The sequence below is a fragment of the Fukomys damarensis genome, unplaced genomic scaffold (genome assembly GCF_012274545.1).
Source record: "Fukomys damarensis isolate Sample0158 unplaced genomic scaffold, DMR_v1.0_HiC HiC_scaffold_17, whole genome shotgun sequence".
NCBI lineage: Eukaryota > Metazoa > Chordata > Mammalia > Rodentia > Bathyergidae > Fukomys > Fukomys damarensis.
Genome location: NW_022900929.1, coordinates 35,427,747 through 35,446,001, shown reverse-complemented (window position 1 = coordinate 35,446,001; position 18,255 = coordinate 35,427,747). Strand labels below are relative to the sequence as shown.

Here is an 18,255-nt window from a genome sequence, read left to right as displayed (position 1 = left end):
CCAAGCACTGAAATTTTGGGTCAGTAGTACCAGACCCTCATCTGAGCTCAGCAGTGTGAGAAGGGGTCCTCCTGGTCACCAAGCACCTGTAACTAGGGAGCACCACCGAAAATGAAAACTGAGAGGGAAGGCAGCCAGCTCCCCTCCATGATGCGTCCCTCCCTCGGTGCTTCCAGGGACGCACTGCCCTACAGCCACAAGGGCTAGGTCTACCATGGCCAGCTCTGGGAGGCAGCCTGGGCCCTGGCAGCTGGAGGATGTCAAGGACGCCATGGTGTTGATGGCCCACTCGGAGACCTAGTGCCTCCCAGAAGCCTGTCTGCTCTCACTGAGGGAGGTGCGGTGAGGCTCGCTGACCCTGTGCATGCTCACCTTTAGTTTGGGAGTTCCTTTGCCTTCGGTATTTCTCACCTTTCCTGGAAATATTGGCAAAAGAAGAAAGGGAAAAGGCCGGGGATTTAGCTCAGTGGTTCCACTGCCTGCTTCGCAAGCACAAATTCCCAAGTTCGATTCCCCGGTACCAAACAAACAAACAAAAAATCAAGAAAGGGAAAATATGAAGAAACCACAGTTCTCCCAAAGGAGATGTGGGCCAGAGTCAGAGGAGCAGATAAGTCACTTCTGACCTAGAGTCATACCTGTCCTGCCGTGGTGAGGGGCTGGAGAGGAAGGTAGATGCAATCCTGCCCCATCACCAGGGTGGCCAGCCCACCCACCTCCTAAAGGTCACCTATACTCTCCAAATGAAGGGCTGGAAAAGCTCCCAGGGCAGGAAGCAGACGACAGAATACATGATTCCACTGAAGCACAGTACCCTGGGCCTTTCCCCCGCTCACTGCACCAACGGAGAGCTACCTCTGGCTGGGAGGGACTCAGACCGAAACAGCCAGAGAGAGTGAAAGCACACAGGCCCCCAAAAACTGGTAAGAAGAAGGGACCAGCGCAGTGTGCTAGAGGGAGGATCATGGGGTGTCTGCAGGGTTCTGGAAGCCACTCAATGGAGAAGTTGCTGCGGCCACTGTGAGAGGGGTGGGGCTGCTTGGGGGACAGGAGAGCATGGTGCTCTCACCTCTTAGCCTCTGCTCGCGGTCCTGGCGTATCTGCTCCCGGATCAGCCTCTGCTGCTCCTCCAGCTGCCGGGAACCCTCTTCTCGTAGGCGTGCAATCTGTAGAGCAAGGGACAGAGGGGTGATGATTCTGTGCTGATCCAACTCCAGGTTGGCTCACCTTGCAAAGGTCCCTGGGAAGCTCCACTTGCGAGCGAGTGCTCAGCAACCTGCAGATGGGACAGATCACCTTGCTCCCACAGAAGAAGGGGAAAAAGCAAGCCCTCCCCACCACACACCTCTCCTTCCTGCTGCCGCCACAGATGGCACTCAGGCAGGCGTGCTGGGTGCTCACCTCCTGCTCCAGCGTCCTGGTGCTCCGGCTGTCCTCCTCCTCCTCACTCCCCTGGGCCTGTGCCTGCCGCTCCCGGGCCTCCAGGTCTAGGCACAAAGGTTGTGTGACCCACTTGCTGGTTTGTGCAGTCTGCACAGCCTCAGCTCAACCCAGCTCTGGCTGCTTCCCCACTGTCTCCACCGGCACAAAGCCATACCATACAGTAACTGCTGCCCTTCACGCCCTGCCATATGCCTCCAAGTTACTTTCCTGAAAGGTCAGTGCCCAGAAAGGGATGGGCTCCAGCCAGGGGGCCAGCGGTCTGGAAGTTAAAACAGCTCACACTGACCAAGCTGGTTCTTTCCACACGCACAGGGACGGTGTGGGTGGGTGCCCTCTGTCAGCAGCCCAGGGCTGTGTGTCATGGATGCTGTGGGTGGAGCACTGGCCTCTGCCCCTGTGGTTTGGCACCACGGCCTGAGCTGGGCCTTGTCTCGGCTGGATTCATGTAGCACCACTGAGCTCAAGTTCCCACTGTCTCTCCTGCCGCTCATCCCCAGCTCACCATTACCAAGCCATACTGTGGACCCAGCACAGAAGCTCCCCTAAGGCGGCAGGGTCGGGGGAGCATCACCCCGGGTCTGCATCCCTGCTTGCCTCCCCAGGAAACCATCCAGTGGCCCTGTGCCAGGCCAGCTGCTGCGACAAACAGTTCTCTAGGGCCTGGGACTCACTGCTTTGCTTTCTGCATATTTTATTCACCTTTTTTTTTGCTGTACCAGAGATTGAACCCAGTGCCTTGCACAAACCAGGCAAGTGCTATGTCAGCTCACAGCCCACTCTCCTTTTCTGGATAGAGAAATGGCTACATTGGAATGGTGCAGGCACTTATCAAAATACGTGTATATTGAATGTTAGGAAGGGGAGAATATGGAGTACAGTTTGTTTGTACCAACCTTATCAGGTGGAAGCAAATGTTTTAAGATTGATTTATAGTCATAGTGGCCCTACATAATTTTTAAAAATCACTGACCCTTACTTGAAATGGGTGGATGTTGTGTTATGCAAAGAATACCTCAAAATAGGGGCCAGGGATGTAGCTCAGCAGTGAAGCACCTGCCTGACAAGCACAAGGCCTTGAGTACAACTGCCGGTATCAAAAAAATTGTGTGTGTGTGTGTGTGTGTGTGTGTGTGTGTGTGTGTGCGCGTGTATGCATGCGCGCACGTGTGTATATAAAACACCTCAAAATAAAGCTGTTAAAAGAGAAAGCCCTTGCCAGGCATAGTAATGCATGCCTATCATCCTAGCACTCAGGAGGCTTGGGCAGGAGGATCGCTATGAATTTGAGGCAAGTCTGGGTTAAATAGTGAGACCCTATTTTTAAAAAAAGGAAACAAGCACGCCGGGGATTTAGCTCAGTGGTTCCACCACCTCCCTCGCAAGCTCAAGGTCCCAAGTTCAATCCCTGGTACCAAAATAAAAAGGAATCAAGCAAACAGAAAATGAAAGCCTGCTGGACATGGTGTCACATGCATGTAATTCCAGCACTCTTGGAGGCTGAGGCAGGAGGACTGCAAGGCTAGGGGTGCAGCTCAGTGTGAAGGCTCTGGGTTCAATCCCTGGTACCACAAGGGGGAAAAAAAAAGAAGAAAGAGAAAAGAAAGCTGGGCATGATGGTGTACGCCTGTAACTCTTGCAGTCAGGAGGCTGAGGCAGAAGAATCACAAGTTCAAGGCTAGCCTGGGCTATATAGTGAGTTCAAGGTCAGACAGAAAAACAGAGGCAGAGACAGAGAGAGACTGAGAGATTGAGAGGTGAGGGAAGCAAGCAGGCCTGGACTTCTTGGAATCCTGCAAAGGGGCTGTCAGAGCACTAAGTCTGGGCAAGGATGATTCTGGAAAGAATGACAGAAATCTGGCCTGGCACAGGGAATAAGAACACCAATTCTGATCATTCCATATGAGTCAAAATCCCAGCCCCAGCAAGTTTCTAAACTTTAACAGTAAATCTAGTAGTTGCTATTATTCCTTAGAATGTTTTGCTCAGAGCCTTGACTAAGAGGCTCTGAATGGCTGGAAGTGACGGTCCAGGAAGAAGGTGAGGGAGGGAAGCCACAGGCCACTTGGGGCTATGAAGTCACCTACCAAGCTTCACTCTTTTCCTTTTCTCATCAAGTTTCTGGGTCCTCGCTGCTGCCTGCTTCTTGGCTTTCCTGACTTTGTCATACGCGGCCTGGAAGCACAAAGGAACACAGCAGTAGTCAGCCAAAGAAAAAGACACAGCCCCAGCAGTCTCTTGGCCCCTGACTTCCAGCCCAGAGCCACCCAGGAAGCAGGCTAGAGAGTGGGTCTCCAAGGCCTGGACAGCAAGGACTAAGGCCAGAGGATGCAGGCTGAAGGCAGCAGTGGTCTCTGTCCCCAGAGGACAGTCACCTAAAGGAGGAGGCGCTCACCCTGGCTGCAGCATCGGTCAGCACTTCCAAGGCCTGAGACAGCTGGTGGAAGAGTTCAGCTAGGCCGTAAAAAAGAAAGGAGAAAAATAAAGTTAGATATGGTGATGACGTTTTCCCTCAAAAAAGCATTCCAAAGCAGCCACAGGTGGGCGGAAAGGCTGACAATGGCAGCTGCCAGACCAGCAAGGAAGGGCAAGCGTGTCAGCCACTGACTGGGCATCTCCAGCACGTGAGCCCTGGGCCCCACTGGCGGGAGCAGGCCTTGTGCACCTCCCTCCATGGCTCACACATGGAGCTCAGAGCGGAGACACCACAGCGGGAGAGCGGGTCTTTCTTCTCATCCCCTACAGAACCTCACCTGCTCGGGGATTATCTGGATTTTTGTCTGGGTGGCAGGAGAGGGCCTTCTGCCTGTATGCCTTCTTCACCTGGAAGAGTCAGAAGACACTGTCATTCATCCCACTCCAGGGATGAACAGGAAAACCTTGCAAAGGTGACAAGGGAAATCCAATGTCCACCGGAAAGAGTGGCTGCTGACCCCCTCTTCCAAGTCATCATGCAGATTTGCAGGGGAGGAGGCAAGGGCCATGGAGCCAGCCAGCCTCTGACACCCAGCAGGGAAGCTGGACCTGCTTCCTGCAAATACTCAGCCTCATCAATGCTGTCAAACAGCTCCTGGCAGGGGCCAGAGCACAGTATCCTGGTCTCTCTACAGTCACCTGCAAGCAGCTATGCTTTATAATTTTTTCTTTTTTTTTTTTTTTTTTTTTTTGGCAATGAAGGAACCCGGGGCCAATGCAAATCCCAGGCCCCTTTTTTAGTTTTTATTTTGAGACAGAGTCTTGGTAAATTTCCCAGCTGGGGCTTGAACTTGTGATCCTCCTGCCTCAGCCTCTCAGAAAGCTGGGATTACAGTTCTGAGCCACCATATCCAGCTCTCTATTCTGTCTTGGTGAGTATGAAAACTGGGGAAAACTTTCTGGTGGAAAATTTTGCCATCCAATTTTAAAATATACTTTCCCATATGTTGTATGCTTGGAATCCCAGCTACTCAGGAGGCTCCAGTAGGAGGATCACAAATTCAAGGCCAGCCTGGGCAACCTAGCAAGACCACGTTTCAAAATGAAACTTAAAAAGGATCGAGGACTCTATCAGCGGTAGAGTGCCTGCCCAACATGTGCAAGGCCCTGGATTCAATCCCCAGTAACATAAACACACACACACACAAACAAACACACACACACACACAAATTTTCTTTTGACTCAGCCCTAGAAATTTGCACTTAAAATATATACCGAAGTAGGGCTGGGGATTTAGCTCAGTGGTTCCAGTGACTGCCCTGCAAATGCAAGGACACAAGTTTAAGCCCCACTACCAGAAAAAAAACCAAACATATAGATAGATAGATAGATAGATAGATAGATAGATAGATAGATAAGATATACTAAATACACAAGCATGCTCACTCCAATGTTGTTTTCTTGTTTGGTACCGGGGATCAAACTCGGGTCCTTGTGCTTGTGAAGCAGGCGGGGGAACCACGGAGCTAAATTCCTGTCCCTCTCCAATGCTGTTTATACGAGGCACCCACTGAGATCTCCATCAACAAAAACCCATTAGCTGGGAATTTAGCTCAGTGGTCAGCTTCCTGCCTTGCAAGCAGAAGGTCCTGAGTTCAATCCCAGGTATCAAAAAACAAAAACAAAAACCCATTAAAAACATGATACACCAAAGTCTGTGAACTGACTCCAGAAAATCTTTAGGATTATGTGAATTTTTTTTTAAAAGCAAAACTCAAAACTGTATTATAAGATCACTTTTGGGTTTAAAATAGAAAAACAAATGAAACATAATTTCAGATACTTGAGCATGAGCACAGTTTAATTTTTTTTCTCAAGGCAATCATAAGAAATTTAATGGTAACCTCCACTGGAAAGGATGAAGAGGGAGAGCAAGGAAGCATTTATTTCTTTCATACCTTCCTGTTACTTTTCAGATCTTAAAGAGAACTTCTTTTATTATCTTTTTTTTAAATTGTCAACAGGTTTTATCTGAAAAAGTTATGGTCCACTTTTAGTTTTCATTTTTGTATCTCTATATTGAAAAAACCCCTAATATAACTTAAATGAATAAAACAAAAACAGTTACCTTTCATGTACGACCTACCTAGCTAGTGTAATCTGCCTCTGCTTCCTGAGGCCTCTGCCCCACATTTCTGTTCAGACCCCGGGGAGGAATAGCTGGGCACATGGACTTTCTATGTCTCTCAGATGGAAGCAGTGCATAGTTATACGCCCAAATATGCAAAGGAAGCATCTTCAGAGGCAGGCAGCCAGCATCTGCTCAAGGAGGGCCTGCTCACCACCTCCAGAGCCCAGTGGACCAGGGACCTTGCGGGAGTGCTGCCACCTACAGGCCACAGCCAACCCTGCACCTTCACCTGCCGGGACAACTTATGCCCAGTTTGGCTGACTGAGCTCAAGATGACCCGAAAGGCACAGGACAGATATGCCATACCCTGGTGCCCCCCTGGGCACACCTGGCCTGCCAGCTCACCTTCCAGCTCTGTTTTCACTGTTAAGAGTAATAATACGGAGAGATGACAGCTTCTAAACAGTTCACATTTGCAATGTCATCTTTATTCGCATCATTTGTCTTTTATCCTTCTGCTCTCTCTTTTTTTTTTTTTATCAAACAATATTAGGGATTAGACTCTGGGTTCCATATTGAACTATATCCCCAACACCTTCTAAAATTTTGGGACAATAAATAAGTAAATAAAATGTGTGGACAAAAAATAAATAAAATAAAATTTTGGGACGAGCTATTATTGCTCAGGCTGAGCTCAAATTTGTGATTCTCTTGTCTCAGCCTCCTAGAGTGCTAGGAGTGTGTGGCCAAGACCAACTTCACTTTTACTGAGGACTGAATTTCCCTTCTCACATAGCTACATCCCCAACCCCTTTTATTTTTACATTTTTTTGAGACAGGGTCTTACTGTGTAGTTCAGATTGGCCTTGAACTCACTTTGTAGCCCAGGCTGACCTTGAATTCATGGAGATCCTCCTACCTCAGCTTCTGGAGTACTAGGATTATAGGTATGCGTTACCACAACTGGCTCCTTATTTCTTTATTTTCAGACAGGGTCTTACTAAGTAACCCAGGCTATGATTCAACTTGTAATCCTCCTGCTTCAGCCTTAAATCAAACTTTTATTAAACGTTTCTTAAATTTTAACACTTTTTACTTACTTTTTTCAGTAAGTATAACAATACAAAAATATAGAAAGTTTTAAAAAGTGGATATTCCTTTTCACATCTCCCCTTCCCTCTTCAAGGTTCCAAGTTTCACTGGATAGCATGTGTCTTTCCACCCCTCCCTTTCGATCGGCCCAACACATAGAAGTCACTCTGTACACTTACAGGAGGCAGCTTCCTGGTCTCTCCCCCCAGCTCTCTTGAAGCCCCTGTGCCCTATCTCTGAGATGGGTGAGGGGAGGGGCCATCATCTGGGAGGCCTTCTCTCTGGGTCTATGGCCGCTACCTATAGGGCTGCCCTGAGAACGAACCTTCCTAGGCACTAGGATTACAAGGCATGCTCTACTGATACAGGCTGGTTTTGCGGGAAATTTTGTTCTTTGTATCACAGGGCTCTTTTACAGGTTCATGTATCCTTTTTGTAAATCTGAGAGAGACACTAGAAAGGAGAGAGAAGACTGAGAAAGGAAGGGGGCTGGGGGGCTGGGTGGTAGCCCCTCCTTTGCTTTTCTATTGTTTTTTGTTTTTTCTTGGTACCTAGGATCGAACTGAAGTCCTTGCCAGTGCTTGCGCTTGCGAAGCAGGCAGCAGAACCACTGAGCTAAATCCCTGGCCCACTTTTCTATTGTTTTTGAGAGTGTGCTTTAGGAATTTTATCCTAAAGGAATAATATTAAATGTTATTTTGTGTTTTATAATTCACTGTGGATGTTCTGTATCAGAAAATTGGCTTTCACTTAAGGAAACAAAATATGTTCCAACTGAAAAAAAAGAAATAATTATATAACAATAGGAAATTAATTCACATATATTAATTTGCCCCCTTATCAATTGTCTTTCCAGAATGTGTTCCTTTGACAAATGGGTTTAACAGTCTCATAGAGACTTTGAGGCAACCAGCAGAGCCATACCTAGGGAATCCTATTCCAACCTGGGTGAACCCCAACCCACCTCCAGCCTTCAGCCTCTCACACTCCCAATGTTTACAACCAAACACAACTATCTCAATCAGCTTTATGTATTCAGCACCCCTATTCACTTAAGGCCTCACCTACATCTCAGTTTCCAAGCCATCTTTAAAAAGATAAGAGACTGGACATTTTATATTCAATTTCCTCAAAAAAAAAAAAACAAAAACATAAAACAAAAAACCCAAACCAACAACCTGCCAATTTTATGTATTGGCTAGACATTAACAGGGAGAAAGGTGATGTCTAGAGAGCCAGGCCAGCCAGTATTCATTCCAGGGAGGGACATCCAAGGGTAGAAGTTCTCCAAAATCCCCTCAGTGCAGCCCTGAATCTACCCCACTCCTGTGTCCATTGATGAAGCATCTAGATATTCAGGGGCTGAACAGAGCCTGGGGACACAAATAATCAGGAGTGTTCCCTGGCACAGAAGAGGAAGGACACTGCTTGGCAAAGAAGATCCCAGGGAAACAATTACAATACCACATGTGAGAAGCCAGAAGAGTGGTCTATAAGAATGGAAACACAAAGCCCAGGGATTTAGCTCAGTGGTTCTGCCACCTGCCTCATAAGCGCAAGGACCCAATTCTATCCCCGGAACCAAACACACACACACACACACACACACACACACACACACACACACACACAAAGAATAGAAAAACACAAGCTGGACATGGGGACACACACCTGTAATCCCAACACACACACACACACACACACACACACACACACACACACAAAGAATGGAAAAACACAAGCTGGGCATGGTGGCACACACCTGTAATCCCAGCACTCAGGAGGCTGAAGCAGAAGGATCACTTCAAATTGGAGGCCAGCCTGGACTAGGTAGTGATTTCATGGCCAGCCTGAGTTGCATAGTGAGACCCTGTCTCAAAAAACAAAACAAGAATGGAAACATAGAAAAGAGAGCCTAATTTAACTCTGAATGCTTCCAGAGGAGGCAATATTTGAGCTGGGTCTTGGGTCTTAAAAAGTTATTAGTTCTCCAGGCAGACAGCTAGTTAGGTATTCAAAACAGTGTGTAAAAGAACCTGGGCTTCTATTCAGGCCCCAGACCAGGTCAGAGGAAAAACAGAAAAGTTTGTTTTTATGAGGAAAAGGTATTGGGAACAGAAATGGTGAGGAAAAGACAGATGTGGTTGCAACAAAGCATGAAATAAAAGTAATGTTTTTTGGATGGAGAGATGCACCAAGTGATAAGAGAGCCATGCCGTGTTCACCCTCGGCCAACTCCATGCCTGTGGACTCCATTCCCTGGCTACATCTATCTGCCAGCTCCAAGCTGGCTCTACCTTTTCTTTTCCCTCAGCACAGGGCAGCAGAGGCACCAACCAACTGCCTGTCCTGACCTGGTCATGGATGAGGTCACTGCCTGGAAGAGAGGGTAAACCTCAAAGAAATAAAGGAGGAGCCAGCAGCACTGCTCCTGAGAAAAGCCCACAGTTTTTGCAAACTATGGAAATAGCCTGGGGCTTTACCCCAAAAGTGACTCCTTCCAGGCAGGCTAGAATGGGAGAACAATCCAGAGCAGCACCTGCTTGCCATAGGGCCAGAGTGTTTAATCAGACACCATTCTAGGAGCGGTGGACTGATTAGGACTGAACCACAGAACAACACAGAACAACCTCACTCCAGGGTTTCCAGTGTTACCCTACCACAGTGACTGGTGAGCAGGTGAAGGCTAGGCATAGGCCCCTGAGAAGTTCACAGGGCCCCACCCTCTGTGAAGAGAGGCCAGGCTCAGCAAGGGTGCTTTCAGCAATGGCTGGTTCTGAAAGTGCTGGCATTAAATAAATGCAGCAGTCTGCTTGAACCCCCACCCCACTGCCCACCTCCCATAAAGACCAGTGGTCTGATGCTTTGCCTGGTTACCATTGTGAGCAAGGACATGCACAGCTTGGGCAGCTGCCACAGGCAGAGGGGCTCTTGGAATGTGGCGGGTATCTCACAAATCCACAGGCTATAGATTAGGCAGAGAAAACTGCACTTGCTCCATTCCAAGCCTGCAGATCCTGGAAAAAATCACTCATTCAAAAATAATGAGAAACACTGAGAAATTTTTTTTTTTTGGCCTTTGCCTTTATTGGTTTTTTGGTGTCTGGGGTTTATTTTCTTTCTTTCTTTCTTTTTTTTTCCCTTTCTATCAATTTTGTTTTCCTTCATAATAGGATCCTTTATTTCACTTTTCTCTCCTCCTCATCTTCCTTTGCTTAATTTTTCAAACATTACTTTTTTCATGCTCCCATTCCCGACACCTATCTTTACTAATATAAACATTAAGCTTTATTAATCTTTAGGTAGTTAACTCTATGCTATTACTGTAGAGGGTTTTTCTATTGTTAGTGGAAGTATAGCTGTTACATTTAGTGCATATTTACTCTGTGTCAATATTTGATTTGATTTGTCTTACTGCTTATCATAGTAGATCTCCATATGGTTAAAAGTGGTGACACACCCCTGTAATTTCGGTACTTGGTTTTGTTTTATGTTTTCTTGGTTTTTTGAGACAAGGTCTTGCTACACAGCCCAGGCTGGCCTTGAACTCACTGTGTAGGCTAGGCTGGCCTCAAATTTGAGGCAATACTCCTCCCATAAAGACCAGTGGTCTGATATTTTCCAATAACAATTATAAACATATATGCACTGAAAACCAGAACATGCAACTTCATAAAAACAAACACTGCTGGACATAAAAGATCAGATGACCATCAACACAACTGCAGTTGGGGATTGTGATACCCCACTGTCACAAATAGATCAGCTAGACAAAAAAAAACAAGTATCATAGTTCACCCGAACCTCTGAACAAATGAATTTAATAGATATTCACAGAGTGTTCAATAAGAGAATACACATTTTTCTCAGCAGCACATGGAACTTTCTCAAAAATAGATCACATGCTAGCCCATAAAGTCAAAGAGCAGATTCTGAAGTTTGACAGATGTATATTTTCAAATTCAGAATCTTCTACATACTAATAGCATAAACTTGGGCAAATTTCCCTTAGCTTTAGGTTCATTAACTCCACAATGAGAAAAATAAGCCCTCCCCTCAGGGCTGTTTATTTGTCCACGAGAAGAACCTGACAAAAACTAGGTATATTCAATATAAGTTCCCAAATTTCTCCTCCACCCACTCCTGCAAGGTGGGAAGGGAATGGAGGGAAAAAACACATCACCCAACATGATCCCAACATGACAGGAACCCCCAAAATGGGGCCTGGTCCACAGTGGGTGCAGTTCAGCCTAAGTGGAATTCTCTAGATGGATAGGGCTGGTTTCAAGTCTGAGGAACAGTCCTAAAATTCAATCCTTGGTTGGCCCCCAGGGCCTTAAAAATATTCTTAAAGAATAGATGGCATGGTAGCCTGTGATCTAGAGTGGTCACAAACCAAGCCTAGCTAGCTTCAGAATACAGGTCAAGTGTGCCTGTCTTGATTAACTAGTTACTCTACTTAGTTGCTAAGCCTGCCAGGGCAGGGTCCATTCCTTAGTTTCAGCCTCAAAGACCAACTGTGACTTCGATCCAGTTGGTCTGGAGGTCAGTGCTTTGTATTCCAAACTGGATTCCCAGCTTTGTCCAGCCCTCCCAACCACTGCCTGAAGAATGCCTCATCAGTCGAACACTCAACTCTCCTAAACAGGCCTTTGAAAACCCTTCTGGTCTCAGTATTATTTATGATACAATAACTCTCCCTTAGGAACGGCGAAAGACGTCGGATTCAGGGCAAAAAGGTGCAAGAAAACAATACTTTTCCTAATTATGACAAAGCAGGGAAGAGGATGTATCGAGGTAGAGTAAAAACAGGGCTGTGGAAACCCAGGAAGCCCAGCTGGCAGCTCCTCTATGAAGCTGCACTCTCATGTGTGAGGGTCATTGAAGGGGTTGAAGCAGCCACATCGTGCTGCCCAAGGCTCCTGAGTGGTCTTTAACACTTGCAGCCTTTCCTCTTCACCTGTAGGTTCTCCTAAATCCTCTTTAGTCTCTAGCACCTGGAAGAGATGCATTCCTGAGACTTCAAAAGAGGATCTGGGTGACAGTTCAGGGTTCCCCAACCCAAACACCCCTGTGGAGACCACGGTTTTCCAGAGATAAGGTTGTCCCCAAGGCACAGCCCCTCCCCCCATGATCTCAGATAAACTTAAACCTCAGCAGGACTTTAAACACTAATTTGCAGAAATCTCCTGATGCCTTTCTAAAACACTGCGGCCTAACATCTCTTTTTTTCCATCCTAGGACACTAGTTGAGTTTAAACTGTCCTTGATGACTCTGGACCATCATCCAAAACAGGGCTCATACAAACCAAGTGCCACTAAGAGCAGTTGGGCACTTGCTGACCTGAAACATCTGAGATTCTACCCTTTTAGTTTTCCTGGTAGTCTTCTAGTCAGCCTCTCCTAGAGGATGCCAGATGCTAGTACTGGAATGTGCTGTTTCTCTGTTTCTAGTGTTATCTGGACACATAGCTGGTTAAAAAGCTACCACAAATGACCGAATAGAGGTGTAGGGATCAACAGGGGTTCCCTTTACAAATACGGTAAATGTACGTAGGGGCAGGGAGTTTCACTCTCCTCTGGGCCCAGAACAGTGTAATGAATAGCACCTGGCACATAGAAGGCTCACAATTAATATCTGCTGAATGAAAGGGCAAACACTCTGCTCTCGAACAAAACGCAATGAGAAAGCCTCAACTCTGTCAATTCCTGGGGACCCGCTGAGCTGTCCTGACCACAGGAGATCTTACCACTTTCACAATTTCCCCTTCCACCTGCTAACATTTCTTGAAAACTCAAGTCTAGGAAAGGGAAGAACGTACTAAAGCAGACTGCCAGGGACAACCAAGGTGGGAGCTAAATGTTACCCCCAACAGCCACATCACACAGTGAGTAAAGAATTAGCAGTCACCCAGCCCTTCCCCAGAAACTCCATAACTGGTTCTACCACTTTCAGCAACCACAGCCCCAGAGAAGGGGGGGCCCCTGCAAGCTGGGTTTCCCCACTGGGCTTTGCCCCAGCTCACAGCAGGCCTCTGACAAGGCTCAGGCCTCCAGATTCACCTCTTGATGGGAAGGAACTCCTGACTCACCCCAAAAAGCAAGGAGCTAAGGGGCCCAATAAATAGAAAAGAGCCATCATTAACTTAAAAGAAAGGTGCCCTACAAAGAAGAAGAGATCATTATTTTTAAAAAGGCTGCTGTCCTTTCTTATAATAAAACTTGGAGCCAGGTAAGTAAGTGGTACAAGTAATTAGGACCAGTTCTCAAAAGCCAGGCTTATAGGTTAGACTCAAATAAGGACACATAGGGAGGCAGCGCTATGTGACAACGACTGAATAAACAAACCATCCAAAGTGAATCAGCCAGAAATCCATTAGTAAGCCTAGGGCCCCCCCCCGAAATGAGGACAGTAATCACAGCTGGGGCAGTCATTCCTCCCAAGTCTGAGAGAGGCAACCATCTCTTCATCCTCTCATTAGCAGAGGCACCAGAAGTTATGTATCTGCCTGGCGTCACATCAGTAAGGGAACCACAGAGCTCTGGAACTTATCTAGGAGCCCCCTCTGCCTGAAAGAGGCCACTTTCACTTCTTACAGCCCATGGCCCACAATGAGGCAGTACACTAAAGAAATGCCCAAGGGCCAGCAATTTAGCTCAGTGGTGCCACCTGCCTTGTAAGTGCAAGGTCCTGAGTTCAATTCCCAAATGTTCAGATACTGTTGAGACTGCAGGCTGCTCCCAAGGCTCAGCACAAGCACAAAAGCAGAATGCCACACACCACCCCACCCAGGCCAGTACCCTTGGTACAAGGGCTCCACAATATGAGCCTGCCAGTGGTACTGCAATGATTCTGGGAGAATCTGGACCCACGCCAGTGCTCCTCTCAAGCTGCCAATCATGGACTGTGGATGAGACTCAGGACAGGGACCTGTGCTGTCTGGAACAACTGGGAGTGGGCACTGGGCCCAGCCTGCTTCTCCCAAAGTGTGGTCTGTAAGCCACGGGGGATCTGGGTCCTCAGCCCACTTCCTGGGTCCCTCTGTAGCGTCCTGATCCCTCTGTTCTCCCTTCCTTTAGCCCGCAAGGCATTCCTTCCTGGCACTCAACTCTTACCCTGACCTCCTCTTCCTCTGTCCTCAAACCAGTGACCTACCTGGAATCCAGTTCACCGCCTTCCTCCTCCTTACGCCACCATTCTCTTGATTTCACTCCTCCTTCCCACCCACTCCCTAAGCACTTCAATTCTCAGGCTCAGACCCCAAAGCCCTTTCCCACCTTCTCTAGGTTTTAACCCCTCTATCTGCCACATGGCCTGGGTCTAGCAGGCCCTATTCTCTCTCCACTGCCTGCTGTCACCCTCAACCCATAGAGACTCAGATCTCCAGCTACAGACCGCTCTCTGCTCAGGCTCTGCCCCTTCCCTGGGAGGCTGAACACCCTCTCTTTGAGCCTGGTACTTCCCACACTCCCACATTTCATTCAATCCTCTTTTCCCCTTAATGCACTGGTTTCCTTTTTAAACAATTTATGTTAGGGCCGAGGATTTAGCTCAGTGGTTCTGCCGCCTGTATTGATCTCCGCTACCTCCCCCAAAATGTGAAAACAATTTGTGTTAGTAAAAAGAAGTGTGCTTTGCATGTCGTGGAGCACGCCTGTGATCCCAGCCCTCGGGAGGCGGAGGCAGGAGGATCCACATGAGTTTGAGGCCAGCCTGGGCTCCATAGTGAGACAGACCCTGTCTCAAAATTTTAAAACGTGTTGATTTAAAGAAAATAAAAGGATGGGACAGCAAAAATAGGGAGGAGTGAAATATATTTTGCAAATAGAAAAATTTTGAATGGTGCCATAGCTAAAATGGAAACTGCACTGCATAATTTTAACACAAACTATAACACAGTTCCTCAAGCTCTCCACTGTAGTTCATTCACCCGTGTCCAGCAGCTGGACTCACTGAGAGCCAAATCTCTACCTGTGTCTCTGATGAAGCAGGGAGGCTCTCTGGGGCCCACAGACCTTCACTGTTACCTTGATTGCTCCTGGAGTGTAGGTCATGGAAAGAACTCTGAAAGAGGAGTAGAAAATTCAGGTTTGGGCAGGGGTTTTGCATTTACTAGCCTTACACTGGGCAAATTAAACTCTTTGAGACTTGGTTTTCTCATCTATAAATTGGAGCTAATAGTCCTTGCCTACCTACAGTCTTGTTTTGAAGATCACATCAAATGAGATAATTTATGTGAAAGCACTTTGGTATCATATAAATGTGAGGTATAATCCTGAATGCTAATGAATAGCTTACAGCTTACAAACACAAGTGAATCACCCTTTTGACTTAACAGGTAGCTCAGTAACTTCAAAACTCCAGAGCTGCAGCCAGACAGAGTTAACCATCAGAGATACTGGGAGGACTAAGAGGCCCCGTGCTAAGAACTTCCCACCTCAGGCCAGGCCATGGTGAAAGAAAGATGTCTTTGAATGCAACCAGGCTCAGTGCTCAGCACCTTGAGGTCTCAGCACTTGGTCTGGAGAAAAGAGGCTTCAGAAGGGCTCTCTGGAGACAGGGACTACGTCAGGCACACCTCAAATCCAGAAGTGGTCCACAGAATATAGTTTAATCACCCTGTGACCCAGAGGCCCAGACACACTTCACTTTCCAGATTCATCTTCCGCAACATCCTCAACAAACTCTAGGTGATGCCCCCGTTCCTTGTCCTGAAAGGCACATTTACTGCTACATCTTCAACTCATGCTGCTCCGCTGAGCCTTGTGTGTGTGTGTGTGTGTGTGTGTGTGTGTGTGTGTGTGAGAAACAAGGTCTTGCCATTGCAGTTCAGGCTGGACTTGGACTCACGGTGATCCTCCTGCCTCAGCCACCTAAGTGCTGAGGTTACAGGGTGCAACATCACACCCGGCTCTGGCAACGGCATTGATGTGTCATATTCAGATATGAAAATATGTAGTTCAAATAAATATATTAGCTAGCATACAGATACAAATAGTCTTTTCCTTGAAGTAATTTACATGCCATAATATAGCCTCCCTCCCTTAAAATGTCAATGCTAAATCTCCTTGGTAGTTTCCCGAAAAACAGACTTAAAATTTGAGTCTTAAAAGAGTTGAACAGCCAGGCCTGGTGGCGTGCTGGTGATCCCAGCACTTAAAGGCAGGCGGATCACAAGTTTAAGGTCAGCCTAGGAAACTTAGCAAGATCCTGTCTCAAAATTAAAAGAACATTGAGGGTTGAGGATATAGTACTTCCTGGGTTCAATTCCCAGTACAGAGGGAGAGAGAAGAAACAACAAACAAAAACTGAGGTGGGCCAGGGCACGGTTGTGCATGCCTATAATGTCAGTACTCAGGAGGAGGATCACAGCAAGTTTGAGGCCATCCTGGGCTACATAGTGAGTTCAAGCCTGGCCTGAACCATATAGTGAGACTCTGTTCCAAAAAATAAAAATAAAAAAATAAAGAAAGAGGGCCGGGGATTCAGCTCAATGGTGCTGTACCTGCCTGCTTTGCAAACACAAGGTCCTGAGTTAGATGTCTCATAATGAAGAAAGGAAGGAAGGAGGGAGGGAGGGAGAAGAGGAAGGAAGGAGGGAAGAAAGAAAGGAAGGAAAAGAAAGACGATCAATATGTTTTTTTAAATATGTGTTTTTAAATAATTTGGCTTGACCAAGTAATAGCTATCAAGATAAAGGGAGCTACATATCCTTCCAACAGGCTTTAAAAGAAGGTCTAGTCTGCTATGGATGGAAGATAAAGATGAATGTGGGCTGGATATATCACTCTGGGCTCTAGTCTGGGCCCACAGCTCACTCACTGGATAGCCTGAGACACATTCTATAACCTCTCTGGACCAATGATCACAGTAAATGACCCTGAAAATCCTTCTAACTCTGCTGTGATGTCTTATTTTCTCCCTCACAGTCTTGCATAAAAACACCTCAGGGAAACCTGCCCTGGTTCTGCCAATCATCTGAATCATGTCTTCTTTATCTTACACCATTTTTCTTTGTATACTTTCATCAAAGCTCTTACATTTTGCCTCAGAGTTCACTGTAACTATGCCATGCACGCTGTCAGAAAGCAGATGCAATAGCTTATTCAGCATTCAAGTTCCACCATGCCCACAGTACCTTGACTACAGTGACAGACTCTGTCGATATGTTGGTGTGACCAAAACAGTGAACTGTGGTGACCCTCCATTTTGTTCCACTTGACTCCCCTATCTCCTGCCTCAAATGAGAACTACTCCTGTGTTGTTAGATGAATCAGCACTGATCTGTCCAGACTAGAATGAGTAAGAAGGGTAAGGGTAGAAAGAAAACTCGGGCACAAACTAAGGGTGATTTTTACTTGACTTTAAAGCTTACAATAACAATGACAAGGAAAAGAACTGTCCTGCAGGGAGCACTCACTCTGTGCCAGGGTCTGCACTAGTGTTCTGTGGAGATCAGACCTCACAAACAGTGAAATCAAGGAAGGACTGTCATTCTCATTGTGCAGATGGGAAACCAAGGCACAAAGAAGTTAAATATTTGCTCAGGGTCACCAGCCAGGCAAGTCATAGAGCCAACAGACACATAGTTTGACTACAAAATTCTCTCTCTCTCTCTCTCTCCCTCCCTCTCTCTCTCTCTCTCTCTGGTGGCATTGGAAATTGGACCCAGGGCCTTCACACTGAGCTACATTCCCAGCCCTTTTTTATTTTATTTTGAGAGAAGATCTTGCTAACTCACAAACCTGCCCTGGCTGGGCTCAAACCTGAAATCCTCCTTGCCTCGGTGGGATTACAGGTGTGCATCACCACCCCTAACTCAAAGTCTACCTTCTTAACTATAACTGCTGGTGAGTACAAAAGCGACTATCAAGGCAAAATTCTCAGCACTGTCCAATGCTCTACATTATGATTTCCATCCATTTTCAACACAATGTAGATGCAACAAGCAACAATTCTTGGCCTCACTGAAGATTAGATATCAACAGGAGGCTGAGGCAGGAGGACTACCATGAGTCTGAGGCCAGCCTTGGCTACACAGTAAGTTCAAGGCCAACCTGAATTACAAAACCAAGACCCCATTAAAAAAAAAAAAAAGATTAGATATCAAAACTGCTACTTTCTGCCAGGTGTGGGTGGTGCATGCCTGTAATCCCAGCACTCAAGAGACTGAGG

General features: G+C 46.8%; 1 protein-coding gene across 4 annotated transcripts in view; it reads right to left on the bottom strand.

Moving 5' to 3' along the window:
• Dnajc17 (DnaJ heat shock protein family (Hsp40) member C17) overlaps positions 1 to 18,255 on the bottom strand; it is a 37,637-nt gene that overhangs the window by 6,788 nt on the left and 12,594 nt on the right. For 3 of the 4 annotated variants that reach the window (XM_010624701.3, XM_010624698.3, XM_010624702.3), the window contains exons 2-8: positions 15,052 to 15,144; positions 4,194 to 4,263; positions 3,836 to 3,894; positions 3,528 to 3,615; positions 1,402 to 1,487; positions 1,070 to 1,166; positions 373 to 416 (exon numbers count right to left, since the gene is read on the bottom strand). In XM_010624701.3, coding sequence (XP_010623003.1) covers positions 373 to 416; positions 1,070 to 1,166; positions 1,402 to 1,487; positions 3,528 to 3,615; positions 3,836 to 3,894; positions 4,194 to 4,263; positions 15,052 to 15,144 — 537 coding nt within the window. The remainder of the gene's footprint in view (positions 1 to 372; positions 417 to 1,069; positions 1,167 to 1,401; positions 1,488 to 3,527; positions 3,616 to 3,835; positions 3,895 to 4,193; positions 4,264 to 15,051; positions 15,145 to 18,255) is intronic. The other variant, XM_010624700.3, reaches the window with a different exon arrangement.